The 18,527-nt window shown below is 44.4% G+C and overlaps 1 protein-coding gene across 1 annotated transcript in view; it reads left to right on the top strand.

Annotated features, from left to right (window-relative positions):
• Nucleotides 1-18,527, top strand: part of Dscam (DS cell adhesion molecule) — a 625,182-nt gene that overhangs the window by 298,275 nt on the left and 308,380 nt on the right. Inside the window, exon 4 of the mRNA XM_008826928.2 lies at nt 8,758-8,904. Coding sequence (XP_008825150.1) covers nt 8,758-8,904 — 147 coding nt within the window. The remainder of the gene's footprint in view (nt 1-8,757; nt 8,905-18,527) is intronic.

Raw genomic sequence — 18,527 nt, 5'->3', positions numbered from 1 at the left:
GTGGGGGGAGGGAGGCTATGGGAGGGTGCTACCTGGGAAGTGGGTGTATAAAAAAAATTCTTCAAAGCATAAAAATTTGCTCCTTGATAATTAGTAGATGTGAAAAACATTACCATCAAAATCTACTTGATGACTTTATATCCATACTCAGATGCCAAGGAGCTCAGAAAGTAACCGACTGTGACTAGTAATAATCAGATATATAGAGATTAGAAACTCATATGCATCTTAGTGTCAATTGTATTAAAAGTGAATTTTTCTGTATGAAACTGTGTATTTTAATGATGAAATGGAGATCTTTTTCAACGTTTAAAACCTCATTTAATTTTATGTCTTTTAGGGTTTATATGGGGTACAATATTGTATAACTGTATTAATTTAACTGTAAACCTAAAAATTTACAGCCAATTTTGAAAGAGATGCATCTTAGCTCTGGAAATTGTTATTGAATAGGTCAGTGCTGTTGTAATGAAATGCCTCTTCTAATTAAAAAAAAAAAAAAAAAAAAGAGTATGGCCTCTGTTAGGGCAACCATGCTCCAGGGGCTGGTCAAACACCCAAGTCTATATGGCAAGCACAAATTTGACTTGTGGTTTTTAAAAACTGAGGATGTAAAGCTGGGTGGGTAGGAAAGGGGGTGGATTTGGGAGGAGCTGGGGAAGGAGGAGGAGCGTATGATCAAAATGCAATGTGTAAAATTCATAATGAATTAATCAAAATATCATTTTTAAACCTTTTTGAAATTCATACCACCCCTGCTGACCACCTAACTCAGCTACTCATCAAAAACAGAGTCTAATAGAGAATAATTGACATCAAAATTCTAAAAAGGCTCCCTTTCAGTTAATATAGAAAAATTATCCCAGGTGAGGGACAAAGTTTTTTAATATATTATACATGAAAAGATATCATGTTGCGATCTAAGATGGTGTATCTTAGATTTCTTTCTTTTTACTAATGTCTAAGGAGCTTTGTTTGTTTGCACATATGTGTATGTGGTATGCATGTGCTGTTTGCATGTGTGTGCACACGTGTATACAGGTGTACATGCATGTGTGTGCACATATCTGAGATGATGTTGGGTATCTTCCTTGATTTCTCACCACGTACTTATTGAGCAGGACCTCTCGCCGGACCTGGAAAATTCTGGCTAGTTTAGCTGGCCAGCTGGCCCAAGGGGTCCCTGTCTCTGCCTTCTGAGTGCTGGGATTACAGGTAGCCACCACATCTGCCCAGCATTTTGGATTCTTGGGATCCAAACTCCATTCCTCACACTTGTGTGACAAGTGCTTTATCTACCGAACCAGCCCCTATTCTAGGAGAGATGTTCTGAACACAGCAATGAGGATTGATTGCCTATGGTTATCTAACAAATACTCCTGGATGATATAACCACTTGCCATTCTCAGTAATGGGGATGAGACCCCTAATAAGAAGCAATGTTGCCTCACTCTTCTACATGGAGGAAAGAGATTAAACCAATGCCATATGCATGAACAAGACAAGTTCACATCCAAATGTGATAAAAGCTCATGCTTCGTAAGAGGACACCATGGGTGTAGTTAATTTGGACAAACATTGCTAGAAATTTAATGTCGGAGTTAAAACTAGAATGAGAAAAAAGAGGCAGCCAGGTCCAGATGGGAGGTCAGGGACATCAAAGAGGGCAACTAAAAGGAGCACAGAGAGGGTCAGGAAGACTGTAGGAGCCGAGGGTTGACCACAGGAAGGGGAGTCTCCCAGACAGCCGGTCCGTTACTCCTATGAACTCGCAGCAATGGTGACGGCATGCACAAGTCCCATGTGAGCTCAAACCAGACAAAATCCCAGCGTAGACATGGGGAAGCGGGTATGAAACCCCAGCCCAATGTCAGGAACTTTTGGCAATTGATGGTTGATGGGAGGGGAGAGACCACCTGTTTTAAGGATGGAACTCTGATATTGCAGTGGATGGACCTACAGTGAAGGATATTTGGGAACACTAATTAGACTCTGTCGGCCTTACTATATATAACATATCCATATTGTATATAATAGAGTACATTAAGTTGGGCAGGGCAGTAAGGGAAGGTGTGGCTAGGGGAGGGAGAGGATCTAAATACAATCAAAGTGTATTGTAGGAAAATTGCAAAAATTCAATAAAAAGGTTAAAAACCACTCATACACCTAGACTAAAAATAATAAAGTCTTTTTAAAAAGAAAAAAAGGAGAGACATAGTCAGGCCTGAAGGGAGGAACAAGAGTCAGGGAGAGGTCATGGGCCTGGTCACCGTCCAAACCCACAGACAGCACACTTGACTTGGTGTGGTGTGACACCATCCAGACACCTAGAGATCTGTCCTGGTGGAGCTCCATCTTGACACCTGCATGGTGTGTTCTTAGAATTGCAACAACCCTGGGTGCTGAGAATGAACTGGGGGAACAGGCCTGGCACAGGGTGTGAGGAAGCTGGTGTCCTTAGACTTGCATCATGCATTGTAGAGGAGGTGTGTGGACAGATCCAGGGTCTGTAGTCTGAGTGGCTATGAATGATTCATTTCCAGGACTCGATGATTTGCACCATACATTCAGCTATTAGGAGGCATGCCAGGCATTTCGAGCACCATGGTAATGGTGCCGAAGAAAGTCGCCAAGTGTCCGTCATTACCCCTGTAGAACAGGGAACGTTTCTGAAGAAAGCTGCTGTAATAAAATCCCACTGACTAAATGATTCAAAGGACAGAAATTTATTACTTATTTCACAGTTCTGAAGGCGGGATGTCCGAAGTGTCAGCACAGTGGGCTCTGGTTGACCACCTCTTTCTGGCTTTGTTGTTGCTTCTGTGCTGTGTCCTCAGAGCAGAGAGAGAAGCTTTTTTTCTACCTCCTCCCCCTTCTCCTCTCCCTCCCCCTTTCTTTCTTTCCTTCTTTCTCTCCTCCTCCTCCTCCCCCTTTCTGACCCCTTTCTGAGCTTTGGACACTTCAAATGCAATATTGAAGTGGCAGTGTTTTTAGTAGTCATGTGCTCTGAGGCTTAAGTCAAATCAGGTGCCCAGCATACCCAGCACACTCTGTGGCACACAGTATGTGCTTAATAAACAACAGTTGCTATTGTATCACTTATTTTTGTGAGTTTATGCATGTGTGCAGGAACTCCTCCTCCTTCTCCCCTCCTCCTCCTCCCCTCCTCCTCCTCCTCCTCCTCCTCCTCCCTATGAGGGTACTAACTCCATCATAGAGCCCTACCCTCATGATCTCATCTAACCTATTACTTCCCAAAAGCCCCACCTCCATAGCCATCACACTAGAGATTAGGGTTTTTCTGTAAGCAATTTGGACAGATAAACATTCAGCATCTACTGATTATCTGTGTGATTCATGCCCCACAGCCTGTCACTAGGGTGTATAAAGATACTCTTGGACATATCACATCTTTTCACACCCTTGTTAATACAGCCAGGACATATGACACTGGCTCACAGGTTTGGTACATATTTTTCTTATGGCGACACCATGTAGCAGAAATACATCCTTATCCATATGCATATACATGTTTGTCATGATGAGGATTAAACCCAAGACCTCATGCATGCCACACAAGGGTTCCACTGAGCTATCTGCATAGCCAACGAGCAGAACTGTGGTGGAAATCTTCCTGATCATTTCCCCTGTTCTGTGTTCCTAATAAGTGAAGTTCCCTCTTTAAGTAAATATATAACCATTAACAGTGAATCACACTATGCCAGAGGTCCACAGGCGAAGCACTGATATGCCTGTTGTGAGGTATCCTATCGGAACAGATACATTCACTTATAAAAAGATAACCATATTCATGTTTACTTTATTTTTATTAATAATATTTTAGTTGACCAATTATAATTTATGTATTCATGAGGTATAATCTATTGGTATTCTACATATATAAAATGTAAAATGATTAAATCAAGGTCTTTACATATCCACCATATTGCATATCTTTATGAGGGAGTATTTGAAATTTACCTTCTGTATGAAAGGGTGCGGTGAAGACCACCAAACAAGACAACTCCATGGGGGACAGCAGTTTATTTGACAGCAAACAGACTGCGGGCTGCCTCTAGGGGAGCAGAGAAACAGCAACCAGCAGGGGAAGTCAGACACCTTTTATAGGCAGTTAGGTGCTTGGGTAACTTTCCATGATGTATGCTGGGCAGTTTAGCTCAGGATTGGTTGGTCTCCCAATAGCACAAGGACTTGCCCTGGGCTAAGCCCAGACCCACTATTTTAGGATATGGGCAGCTGTGCTGCCGTTTTTAGGAGTCTGCCAGGAACCAAATGCCCTAGTTGTTTCAGGATATACGAAACTTTATTACCAACTGCACTCATCCTGCTGGGCACTAGACACATGATTATCTGACATCTGTACAGAAATCTCATCCTCAGCGGCAGAACGAAGGATATTTCTGACCATCTGTCTTCCCTGGAGGAACAGACAAGCCTTTAGAGACTTAAATGGCTTGACTGGCATCACACAGGTAGAAAGTGACAGATAGCTGAGCTCATCTCCATTAGATTCTGAAGCTGGGTTTTTTTCTCTGCAACTGTGTGGGATCTCAAAGCAGGTAACGTTAGTCTACCTTATCCATGGAAAGAGCCCTCAATTTGATTCTTTGTAAGAGTCTGAAGGTGGGATGGGGTGGGGGGAATCTAAATACCATCAAATTATATTGTATGAAAATCTCAAATTTTCAATTAAAATTTAAAAATTAAAAAATAAAATCTAAGAAAGAGTCTGAACCAAAGATAAGTAGACTGAACAGTCCTGAAGCTTCCTTCTACTATGCAAATGTCCATCTTCTGTGAAAGCTCTGTGTCTTCTAGACAGAAATACCACACAGCCCGTTTGGTGCACTTGAGCAGGCTGGTAGCCTAGAGCGTTGCCATGACTTATCTCAGTGGCTCTGACATAAAGCTCGTGTTAACTGACTATGCAGCATTCCTATGGTAGTCACTGCGACCCGTCTACCCTCCATCTGGTCACAGCCCTAACAGATTCGGCACACCTGATTCTTCACTCTGAACACTAAATGCACCTCACCCACGAATGTGAGGCAAGGACAGCAGTGGTGTAACGGGCAGCAGTCTAGTTGGGAGGAAGAAGCAAAAAATGATGACGAATTAGGTCCAGAGATTTAGACACCTGAGAAACCAGGTCAGTTAGCTTGAGCTTTATATTTAGTAAACACACCTAATATGTGACTTGGACACCTGGGAACCCCAGGACCATCTAGTGTGTGATGGGATGTCAAGGCAGGCCCTTAGACATCTCTGTGAAACCAGCATAGCACAGCTCGGTCATCAGAGGTAACAGTGATGACCCCAAAGTCAAAGACCACTCAGGGCTGTTCAGCTTACTCTGACTTGCTGAGGATGTAATATGCCTCAAATGATGACTGACTATAGCTGAGAAATAGTTCTTGTAAAATGCCAATAGTCCACCCCTCTGAAAAATGTTACCTGATGCCGGGGGTGGTGGTGCACGCCTTTAATCCCAGCACCGGGGGGGGGGGGGGGCAGAGGCAAGCAGATCTCTATGAGTTCAAGGCCAGTCTGGTTTACATAGCAAGTTCTAGGGCTGCACAATATGACAGGTCTTAAAAAAAGAGAGAGGGCCGGAGTGTGGTGACCCATGCCTTTAATCCCAGTACTTGGGAGGCAGAGGCAGGTGGATCTCTGTGAGCACAAGGCCAGCCTGGTCTACATAGTGAGTTCCAGGACAGCTGGGGCTACAGGGAGACCCTGTCTCAAAAAGACCAAAAAAAAAAAAAATGTTACCTGAGAAATTTGTCTTTGGGCAATTGTATTATGGGACAGTCAGTCCTCCAGAGTCAAGGGGTGTGTGTGTGTGTGTGTGTGTGTGTGTGTGTGTGTGAGTCAAGGTGTGTGTGTGTGTGTGTGTGTGTGTGTGTGTGTGTGTGAGAGAGAGAGAGAGAGAGAGAGAGAGAGAGAAAGAGAGAGAGAAGAGAGTTTGTGTGTTTGCATTTTATTGATTTTAATAATTAGTTCTTAAACATTTGTCTATGTTTTGGACATCTACAAATCCCACTTAAAGGCGTGAAGAAACCACTCATTCCATATTTTTCAGGAGCCTCTGGTGACAAGTGGGGTGCAGTAGAAGCTGGGTAGGAACAGCGTAACAATTTCTTGTTACCGTGGAGGTGATGGATGCCATCATAGAACATCCTGTCCTGTCCCTGGGGTTCCATGCCCCTCTGGAGCTGAGATGACCGGGGGCCATGGGTCTCCAGGTTCTCTGAAAATGCAGGGCTTTTGCTACTCCACATTGGTTTCAGTTTTAAAACGTTGATTGGTTCATGAAAAACAGGAGGTCATCAATGAGAAGTACAGAAAGTCAGCTCCTCGAACATCTCAGGTGTTCACAGCAACAAAATGGTTCAAGTTCTACTGAAATAATGACTTCAGAGTCTCATTCCCCCACTAGTGAGGAGAGAGGGCCAAGTAGAGCTGGCACTGGGCTCCTCCCCTGCGGAGGGGCGCTCTCAGACGGCCTCCACTCACGTCTTCCCAACTGATGGGCTGTCAGTTCTCAGGGAAATGCTCCAAGTTCAAAGGATGATGGGACCTACACACATTATTGTCTTGTCCTTCCAGTCTGTCAGTATACTTCAAAAGAACTGATTATTAGAGCATTACATAACCATGCAAAATATGTTTAAAGAGGAACATGTTTCCATCCTGTGCAGTTACAGATCGAGAAGACATGCTTACAGCGTGGTGATACCTGACAAAGGTGGAAGGTATTTGTCACTGCCTTCTTTTGAGGGTGGGATGAAGCAAAGGTACCCAGCACTCATACAGACCTGGACATTTGTTTTTAAGCTTTCTGTTATGAAGTATATTTACATTCCATTTTAAAATTAATGAGTCAATAGAATACTCTCAAAAGTCAATCTAAATACTACTTTGAATCTATTTATACTATTTTAAATCATTTGAAACCCTATCTGAGGGCAGTACTTATTTTGATTACTCTTTTTCATACCAATGTATCCTAGTTTGTTCTTCATTGCTGTGACAAAACACTCTGACCAATACCAACTTGGGGAGGAAAGGTTTTATTCAGCTTATATCTCCCAGGTCACAGTTCATCAGGGAGCCCAAGGTAGGAACTCAGGGCAGGAACCTGAAGGCAGGAGCTGGAGCACAGGCCATGGAGGAATGTTGCTTACTGGCTTGCTCCCTTGGCCCCTGCTCAGCCTGCTTTCTTATGCAACACAGGCCCACCTGCCCAGGGTGTCCTCCCACATCACACAATCAAGAAGATGCCTCATAGACATGGCCACAGGCTAGTCCAATAGAGGAAATTCCCCAATTGAGGTTCCTTCAACCCAGGTGTGTCAAGTTGACACTAAAGCTATCCAGCACACAGTGTTATTTTGATTTGATCTTATCTTTCATAAGAATTTATGCATTTTTAAAATTTTATCAGAGCAACTGACCATTGAATAACATGTAGTCACCATAAGAAATAACCAAGGAGAGAGGGGATAATGCATGCGGGTGAGACAACTGAGTCCCCAGACCAGTGAAACTGGGCTAGGGAGAGGGCTGAGTCTGTAAAGCACTCACCTTGTAAGCAAGAACAACTAAGTCTGACCCCAGAGTCTATGTAAAAGAATCCAGGTGTGGTGGCACGTGCTTGTAATCCCAATGCCGGGGAGCTGGAGGCTGGAGGACCCTGGCTGGCCAGCCTTGCTGAGTGTGAGTTCCAGGAGACCCTGCCTCGAAAGACAAGGTGGACAGTTCCTAAGAAATGACATGCTCTGGCTGCCAGACACATGTGCACATGCTTGCACACATATGCAATGAACATGCACCGCCTGGCACATGCATGTTCACATACACACACTCGAACATACACATATGCTGCGATTAAAAACACAACAAATTGAGATTCCTGGCAGTTCAGACAATGGTAAATCACAGAAACTTTGAAATGAATGGAGAAAGAATTGAACTTTGACCCAGAATATAGTGATAAATGTTGGTTGTTACTTATAAGGGAATAAGAAAATCTTTCCCGGGAAATATGTTACTGTTTACTGTTTAACATTTTTGTTGCTGTGCTTCCATTGGATAGAGAAGTGTACTCTTTTATCAACAATAGATTTGCAACAGAAAGTTAATTATACCTTATTACATGCTAAAGGAAAGATAACAGTTGCAGATGGTCTGCTAAATTTATTGTATAGCAATTATATGACAGTTTTATTGCTGTAATATAAATACCTGACCTGAGATGTGAATTTATGAGATGACACTTGCTGTGTATATGTTTCCTATATGACATAATAATGAAAATACACTCAGGTGGTGAGCTGGCAGGGCAGTTAAGAGCCCCTAGTGCTCCAGCAGAGAATCAGAGTTCATCCTCAGCACCCATGGCAGGCAGCTCACGATCTCTTGTACCTCCAGCTCCAGAGGCTGCTACACCCTCTCCTGGCCTTTGCAGTCACCTGCACTCACATGCACACACCCACATACCAACACACATTTACACATAATTAAAAATAAAATAAATCTTTAAAAAACAAAAGACAACATCCCAACTTAGTCCAGTTGAACAGCTGAAGCAGATTGGACTTCTAAGCAGATACACAGCAGTTTCTTTAGCCTGTCTGAAAAGAGTCTTCGGGTGAAAACATAACCCTCAGAGGACCTGTTGATGTGGCTGTCTCCACTCTCCTTTTAACCGAGCGATGGCTTTGTCTGTTGCAGGACCTAGATTTCTCATCTCATCCACGGGAGCCTTGTATATTAAAGATGTACAGAATGAAGACGGGTTGTACAACTACCGCTGCATCACGCGGCACAGGTACACGAGCGAGACAAGACAGAGCAACAGCGCGAGACTGTTTGTGTCAGGTAAGCGCTGCTCAGGACTGACGCTCTTTGTCCCACACCCCTGTCAGTTCTCGACAGGACTTGAGTTTGTGCATGTTTTATAGCTCAGAAGTCTCCCTAAATCCGTATCAATGCAATGTAATGCAAAGACAGATATTCCAAATAAAGTCATTTTATACTTGGGAAAACTACATTCTTTTGACGCAAAGAAGTTCCGTTTTGAAAGGCACGTCCCATAGCCTTGTTCTATATATTTCTATGTTTGATCACTGACAGACACAACCAGCTCCAGTCAGCTTCCCATCATGCATAAGGGGCCCTGCTGAAACAAGGCTGCCTAGGAAAATGTACTTTTTATTCAGGCTGGCCACCCAGGCACTCAGAGGCTTCCAGAGACGTGGGCCACGGCTACTCCCAGGGGCAGCAGAACTTGGTTTCATCCCTATTGTTTACAGGCATACAGAATACAGGGGTTATAGCATCATAGAGGCCTCCACCAAGATTTTGAGAAAAGCCTAGGAGGCCAGACATTGTACAGCATGCTGAGAGCCCCCGTGGAAAGCCGCTGAGTAGACTCCGCAAAAGCTAAAAAGGCAAAGCTCAAGTTGCAATGAGTCCCAGGAATGCTGGGGATGCCAGGGATGTGGGACATCCTTCCTAGGAAAGCTGCAGCCACCAGCCGAACTGGCCCAGGAGGAGGCCATTTGTGCTACAGGAGGCCAAGGTCACAGCAGGCAATTGGAGCTCGCACCATGGAAGTGTGTATGCCCTGGATGCAGGCCGTGATGCTACAAGATTTCCACTGCCCTAGTGTTTCCAGGATAGCCTCTTCCTAGTCAGGGTTCTTCAGGGGAACAGAAGCTTGGTCTTTGAAGCTGGGTGCCTCAGCAGCTGGGGGGTCCCACAGTGGCTCACACTGGAGAGGCTGAGCCGCCCATAGTTGCTCGGTCCACAGGCCTGGGTACCTCAGCGGCCCCAGTCTGGTACCTAAAACCCAGAGGGCTGGTCCTGAGTCAGCAGTAGAAGTCTGGAAACACTGGCTCTAATGGCAGCGAAGGAATCAGCCGCAGCAGCAACAGGATAAATCCACGCCACAGCTAGAGGGAGGGCCGAGCTCAAAAGGCCAAGACAATTCCTTCCGCCACACCCCTTTTCATCTGGGCTGCTGCCAGAGGGCACTGCCCGCCTTTGCGGTGGGTCTTCTTATATCAACTAAAGCAATCGGGACAGTTTTTCAGGGGAGGCGCCCTGCTCAGGTGGTTCTAACTTGAAGCAAGCTAAACCCAACCGTGACGCCTCCTGTTTCTCCCTGCAGAGGGGGATGCGCTTACAGGGCTCACGGTTAAGAGTTTCAAGAGAGACAGCAACCGTTTGAACACTGTTAGTACTGTAATACTTAGGGAGACTGTCAGAGTTGAACTAAGTTCATTTTATTATGGGGTGGCAGTGAGCCTTTGGGGGCCATGAGCAGAATGTTGTGGTTTGAGTCTCAGAAGTCTACCACAGGCTTCTGTTTTGGGTACTTGTTCCCTGGGCAAAGGTACGTTTTGAGAGGCTCTGAAACTTTTAGGAAGTGGAGCTTACCCCGTACACACACACACACACACACACACACACACACACACAATAAGTAAATTTAATATGGTGCACGCCTTTAATCCCAGCACTCAGGGGGCCGAGGCAGGCAGATTTCTGTGAGTTCAAGGCCAGCCTGGTCTACATAGTGAGTTCCAGGACAGCTGGGGCTACAGGGAGACCCTGTCCCAAAAAGACCAAAAAATAAAATTTTGGTATACTTAGAAAATTCTACAAACATCAATATAATTCAATACATTTCTTTCAAACACAAAGTTTATTTTTAACCTCCTTGCAGTTAATTCCAATTCCCACCCCACCTCTGACAATAACTAATCTAGTCTATTTATATTGCCTTTGGTGGTTATTTTATACAGCTTGGGTTACACAATTTGAGAATTTTGTATCTGACTTTGTAGTTTTCATTTGGTATCTTTTCTTGAGGTTGGTCCCTGTTGCCACACATCAGTACTTTCCCCTCTTAAATTGCTCAGCAGTCTCTCTGTCTGAATACATTGTTGTGCACCCGTTCATTGAATGACAGACACCTGACTTTGAACTGCTGTGAATACCCTGCTTGGAGCATCTGTGTACAAGTCTTTAAGGGAACATATGTTTTCATTTGTCTATGATACATACCCAGGAGTAGAATTTAGGAGGCTTCATGCTATTCTGAATTTTAAGAATTTAAGGAACTAGAAAACTGTTTTACAAATTGACTGTGATGTTTTGCGCCCTGCCAGTGATGGCTGAGGAGACCAGTTTCTCTCCATCCTCATCAGCCTCGGGGGGGGGGGGGGGGGGGGGATCGTGTTGTGCTTTTATGTCAATTAATTAATTGCTATTTGGAAGCATAAAAATTGTATATAAATATGAACTATGTGTGATGTGTTGATAGTGTTAAACATACTTGGGGTCTCAAGGCATGTATCTCTTTGCAATGTAAACACTTCAAGTCCCTTAGTCGAGATTTTTCAATATATACTGTTGCCATTATCTACCGTCATCTAGTCTATAATATCACACAGGACCATCTTGCTCTTGCCTGACTGTGACTTAGTAACTGCTGTTAAATCTCTCCTCTCCAACCCCACCATTCTATGTTCAAGTTCTGTGGGCTCAGTCATTTTAGACCCCACATATAGTGAGAGCATATCGTGTTTATCTTTCTGTGTCTGGCTTTGCACGTTAGTTGAAGGACCCTGGGTTAGTTTTATGCTACTCTAACAAAACACCTGAGATAATCAACTTATGAAGAGATAAAGTTTATTTTGGCTCAGTGTTGGAGGTTCCAGTTCATGGTTGGTTTCGTCCATTGCCTTGGGCCTGTGGAGAGTAACGTGTGCCATGGTTGGAGTATCTGGCAAGGATACACTTGGATTATACCTGGTAGTGAGAGAAATAAAAAGAGGAGACAGGTCCCCAGTGCTCCAACTTCCTTCCAAGAGCCCAGGCTATGCCTTTAGAGACTCCATCACCTCCAAAAACACTAGGGCCTGAGGACAGAGGCTTTAGCAGATGGGTCTTTGGGGGGCAGTTAAGAGGAAGTCTCCGGAAGACCCCCCCCCAGGCTCTGTCCACTTCTTGGCTATTGTGAACAATGATGCCATCTGCTCATCTCTGCAGATAGCTTTTCAACATGCTGTTTCATTTCCTTTGACGTTTTCTGGGTCACGTGACATTTCTTGAGTAACTCTTGGCTATGCGGTCTCAAGTTCTACCGCAGCGTTTCAAGGTCCCTCGTCTGCACCCTCACCACACCCAAAGCCATGCTTTTTGGAATAGTCTTTGTGAGAGGTGGAGATGACCTCCTTATGTCCACAGCCAGTGCCGCTCAGTGCATTTCATGCTCTCCTATTCATTTGTAAACCCTCCTTGGTTTATTTTCCCATTTTTGATTGAGTCGCTTCTTATCACAGAGATGTTAAGGCTCCTTACAGGGGAAAACCCTTCAGTTAATGATTGTGTAAGTCACGCATTTTTCTCCATGTACTTATTGAGTTTATTTTCACAGCTTTATTGAGGCATACTTGACAAAATTATATATACTTAAGGTATGAAAATTGATATTTATAGACACACATATGTATATACATTGGGAAATGATTACCACATCGATCTAAGTAGCATAATAAAGGACTGGATAAGTGGCAAGACATATTCATATCACCACCTGACAAGTTCATATTGTGAAAATGTCAGTTTTCACAAATGAAATGAGCTAAGTTCATTTTAACTCATTTCTAGACAGAACTAATTGAATTTCCAAATCAGGGCAAACTAAAACAAGATTCTGTTTCCATTGACAACACACCTACCGCTTCTCCCTATACTTGTAGTGTGCGTGTGTGTGTGCATGCATGTGTGCGCACGCATGTGTACATGTGTGCACATGTGTATGCACGTGCGTGCATGCGTGTGTGTGCATGCATGTGTGCGCGCATGTGTACATGTGTGCACGTGTGCGCACGTGCATGCACGTGTGTGTGTGTGTGTGTGTGTGCGTGTGTGTGTGTGGACAGCATGCAGTGTCAGGTCTCTGGAACGTATGGACCCTATATAATGAAAGCTCTGCATGTCTGTTCCAATGGTGCAAACTCCACTTCTGAGTGCACATCTGAGAGAAATGGACTCAGCACCCCACAGAGACATCTAACTTCCATGTTCAGCATTTCACAGCAGTCAAATCATGTCTGTCAGTGGTTGGATAGATGAAGAAAACAGCGTAGGTTTACATACCATGGGCCATTAGTCAGCCTTAAAAACACAGAAAGTTCTTCTACCTGGGATAGTGTGGATAAACCTTCAGGACCTCATGTTAAGAACATAAGCAGACATGGAAGGAAGAGTTCTGTGAACTCTCACTTACGTGTAAAATCTTAAACAGTAAACAACCCTAGAACTGAAGAGAAGAACGAGCATAACCAGAGCCTGGGGTAGAAGAAGTGCGGAGGTGGTGGTCAGAGCACTCAAACTTCTGCATGGTTCTTATTCGAGTGGGCATTGGATGTCCAGCATTTGCAGCCGGGCTTCCAGCAGAGAGGTCACAAGAGCTGTTTTGTTTCTCCTCTGAAGTACAAATCAGAAGACCTAGGAACCCAGATCTGCTCCTTAGCACCTTCACGGAGTCCAGAGTGGATGCTCACATGGTTTAATGCAAGTTCCAGAAACAAAGAGTCGGAAGATAGAGCGAGGATTGGCTCAGCACTGAGATTTATCATTCCTCTTCTGTATTAGACTTTTCTGTTGCTGTGATAAAACACCATGACCAAGGCAAATCATAGAAGGAAATTTTTATTTGGCTTATGGTTCCAGAGGAATAAGAATCCAAAGGTAGGAGGAGGCCTGGGGCAGTAGCGGGGTGGCCGTCAGAAACTGAGCACTTACATCTTCAAGCAGGCACAGGAAGCAGAGAGAAACTGGAAATCTGCAAGACTTAAGAACTTTCAAAGTCGGCCCTCACTGCCGTGCTTCCCCACTGCCGTGCCTCCCCACTGCCGTGCCTCCCCACTGCCGTGCCTCCCCACTGCCGTGCTTCCCCAGCATGGCTGCACCTCCTGAAGGTTCCATGGTTCTCCCAAGTAGTGCCACAAACCTGAGACTGAGTGTCCAAATTCTTGGAGCCTCTGGGGGACATTCATTCAAACCATCACACATGGTTTAAGGAAAGTTCTAAAAACAAAGAAAATTTAGGGCATGGATTGACTCAACACTAAGATTTTATCCATTTCCTCACTGGCTCAAGAATGTAATGCTGGCCAAGCCCTATGTGGTAGAGTGGACAAATCGTCTCCTGCTTCTGCTCCTGACAAGGGCCGTGGAGAAGTGACCGACTCAGGTCTCCGTAAGCCATTTAATTCTTGCCATTCTGTGCTGGTTATTTCTTCCTCTCCCTCCCAGCTAAAATCTCCGCAGGGAGATGTAACACTGCTTTAAGCCCACATGTTTCAGGGTTTTGGTGTGAGAAGTGGTAATGGAGTTCCATGGGACAAAGAATTGGACATCTGGGAAAGGCAGAAGACCCCAGCACAGGAAAAGGAAGGGAGGGCAGGAACGCAAGGTGGGGGGCCACAAGTGTGGCCTGACAGGTCAGTGAGAATAGACCGGTGATGCAGGGGCCGCTAGTCAGAGACAAAGGCTAAGAGAGAGAGAGAGAGAGAGAGAGAGAGAGAGAGAGAGAGAGAGGTAAAGCAGAGGTGTCTCTGTTCAGGCACCAGGGCCAAGGATGCCACCAGGACAGCCGAGAGCTGAACAGGGAGAGAAAGTGTCAGGGGAGGGGGCAGTAAGGAGCAAGAGGAAGAGGTTCCTGGACTGGGCAGGAAAAGTGGGCGGAGGTCAGATGCAAGGGCATCATATGCATGAAGAGATGACAAACTTGACTGGACAGTCAGAATGGGAGGGGCCCCCAGGCCTGGGAATGCCTCCATCAGTCCTGAGTTTCGCCTTTTACAGGCTCCTGGGGCCCTCCCCTTTCCCAAACCCCTTCTCTTTTCTCATTCTGGTTGCCCAGGGTCCCATTCTTTAGGCTAGCTCCTTTCCTCTGCCTGCCTAAGGTTGGTGAAAGTACTGAAGACTGGTCAAATGCAGAAAATAAGTGTCTCTGAGACACTTAGACCTAAGTGACACATCTTCAATGCAACTTCTGCACCTAGGATGAATGCACCTCTCAGCTCTCACCGGAGATATTTCCTTATACAGTAGATGGTGATTAACACAGAAACCCACAACTGGCTGATGTGCAGAGAACAAGAACGCGGATCCCTGAATCGGACATTGATATCAAACTTCTGCTGCCCAAGGTTTAGTGTAAAAGGGGGATGGAAAGATTGTAAGAGTCCGAGGAGGCGGGTGACCATGAGGAAACAGAGTTCATATGAACTCATAGCCATGGCGACAGCACGCACAAGGCCCATGCAAGCTCAAACCAGACAAAATCCCAGCATAGATATGGGGAGGTGGGTATGAAGGAACTTTTGACAACTGATGGCTGCCAGGAGGGAGAGAGATGGTCTCTCACTGGGATGGGGCTCTTGGTAGACTAACCAGGCTCCAGTGGATGGTCCCTCACTGTAGGACATTTGGGGACACAAAACAGACTCTATAGTTCTGAGCTTCCTGAGTCTTGTGAGTCTTGTTACTCATGGGATTTCTGAGCCTTCTATACTCCTCTTAGCATCTTAAGTCATGGGAGCCTCGCCTCCTTCCTCATCCAGGGGGGAAGGAATTCACAACATGTGAGGACAGCCTTCTACTGTCCCATCCAACTACTTTATTATTTTCTTAATACTAACCATTCTAAGTGAGGTGGAACATCATTGTGGTTTGGATTTGCATTTCCCATTTGGTAGAAGATAGTGAGCATTTTTATATATCTGGTGGTTAATTGTATGTCTTCATTTTATAAATGTCTATTTATGACTTTGAATGGATTATTAATTAGTTTTTAAATTTTTATTTTATTTAAAAATATTTGTGTTTGATGGTTTCATATAACGTATTTTGAGCATCTTCAGATACCCTCCTTCCACCCCCCCAACTTTATGTCCTTGGTTATTATTTATCTTTTATTTGAAGCCGTATTGAATCTAATCTGTGTTTCCAAAGTGGTTTTTGGTATGGGTCTAACTCTTGGGGTCTGGCTAACCTATCAGGCACCTATCAATCACCAATAGATCCTCAGCTAGGGCTCGGGCTTCCCTGTTTGCCGTGGGTCTGCACAGGTCTTGTGCATGCTGTCACAAATGTTGTGCATTCGTATGTGTGACTTCTCTGTGGTGGCCAGACATCATGGTTTCCTTGTGGTCACCCACCGCCTCTGAGTCTTACAGTCTTTCCGCCTTCTCTCCCACAATGATCCCCGAGCCATGGAAGGAGAGGGTGCAATGCAGGTGTCCCGTTTAGGGTTCAGCACTCTGCAGTCTCTTATTTTCTATATGTTGACCAGTCGTGGCTCTCTGTTAACTGCTGTCTGATGCAAAAACCTTCTCTGGTGAGAGCGGAGTGATGCACTAATCTGTGGGTGTAACAATAATTCAATCATGAGTCAGTTTAATGCTATGTATATTTAGCAGAAGGTTCATGATAAGCCTGTGACCTATCTAGCCACAGGCTTAATACTATGTCTATTTAGCAGAATATTAGGGATAACCTGTGACCTATCTAGCCACAGGTTTTGACCCTGACAGCAGTATCCGGTATGGACTCCGTTTTGTGAAGTGGGTATTCAATCCAATTATAAGAGGCTGGTTACCCCTACAACATTCATGCCGTTACTGCACCCGTGGGCATATTTTGCTAAGCCATTTGTCATTGTAGCTTGAAGATTTCACAGCTGGGTAAGGTTGATGATGCCTTTCTTTGTCAGTAGCACCTTCTAGTACTGTGACAGCTAGACAACAGAGATGTAGCTTCAAGGTAAAAAAAGATAAAACACAAATGGCCAGGAAATAGTTTATAAAATGTTCAACATCTTTAGCCATCCGGAAAATGCACATTAAAATAATTTACGGGACTGGAGAGGTGACACAGCGGTTAAGAGCACTGGCTGCTCTTCCAGAGGACCTGGGCTCAGTTCCAATCACCCACATAGAGGCTGTCTGTAACTCCAGTTCAGGGGCTCCAACATCCTCTTCTGACCTCTGTGGGCATTACAAAACACAGGTGCACTTACATACATGCAGGCAGTACACATAAAAATAAAATAATAAATAAAATAAAAATAAAACATTTTTTAAAAACTTCTTTGAAATTTCATCTTACCACAGTCAGATGGCTAAGATCCAAAAAGGCAAAGCTAACAGTGCTGGTGCAGATGTGGAAAAGGGGACACTTAGTCACTGCTGGGGGGGCACAAACTGATGCAGCCATTATGGAAATCAGTGGGAAGGTCCCTCAAAAAGCTAAAAATCGATGTACCACGTGACACAGCCGTACCACTTTTGGACACATGCCCAAAGGATGCTGGATCCTTCTACAAAGACATCTGTTCATCCGTGTTCTCTGCTGCCCTAGTCACAACAGGGAGGAAACAACCTAGGTGTTCATCAGCTGATGAATGGATAATGAGAGTGTGGTACATAGTAATTGAATTTTCAGTGGTTTTAATTGCACTGTTGGTTCCATTATTTGCTTGGGTTCCTTATTGTCCTGGACATTAATACGCCATCAGATGAGTAGTCAACAATTATCTTCACTAAGCTGCAAAGGATAGAGAGAAAAAAGAACTCTACTGTGGTGAAATGTGAACTGGGATAACCATTATTAAGAAGTAACATTGAAGGTCTTCACAGGACTAAAATCAGATCTGCCATATGGTCCAACTCTCCCACTGCCAGACCCGAAGAAGATGACACTAGCAGGCCACAAGGATCCTGCACAGCCATGTTTGTTCCAGTACTATCCACAATAGCTCAGGTGTGGAATAAGCCTGAATGCCCACCAATAGATGAAAACATAAAGAAAATGGGGCCTATACATGCAGTGGCGTGTTCTTGAGCCACAAAGAGAAATGAAATCTTACTAAATTCTTCAGCATTGGAACAGCAGGGAGTTATTGTGCTAAGTAAGCAAGCCAGACAGAGGAAGTCAACATCACATGCTCTCTTTCATATGTAGACCTTAAAAAGTAAAATCAATCTGAGAGTAGAAGCATGATTCCCAGATGATGGAAAAGAGGTAGATAAAAGATCTGCGGCTGATCAATACCTATTGCTTGCATGTATTGAAATATTTTACTCAATCATGAAAATATGTATAATTAACAAATGTTAACAAAAAGAACAGCATAAAAGCATTTTTGAAATGAATAAAACACTTAAAAATTTTAAATATTTATCTACTTTTATGTGTATGTGTTTTGCCTGTGTGTATGTAAGTGCACTGTGTGTGTATGTGAAGTGTGTCATGTGTGCAATGCCCTGAAGAAGCCAGAAGAGGGCATCAGATCCCCTAGGCACTGGAGTTACAGATGGTTGGGAGCTGTCAGGTGGGTGCTGGGAACCAAACCTCAGGCCTCTGCAAGAGCAGTCGGTGTTCTTAACTGCTGAGCCATCTCTCCCTCCCCAATATAG

Source organism: Nannospalax galili, unplaced genomic scaffold, assembly GCF_000622305.1.
Source record: "Nannospalax galili isolate Female #2095 unplaced genomic scaffold, S.galili_v1.0 scaffold192, whole genome shotgun sequence".
Classification (NCBI taxonomy): domain Eukaryota; kingdom Metazoa; phylum Chordata; class Mammalia; order Rodentia; family Spalacidae; genus Nannospalax; species Nannospalax galili.
This window is presented reverse-complemented; position numbering and strand designations above follow the sequence as displayed.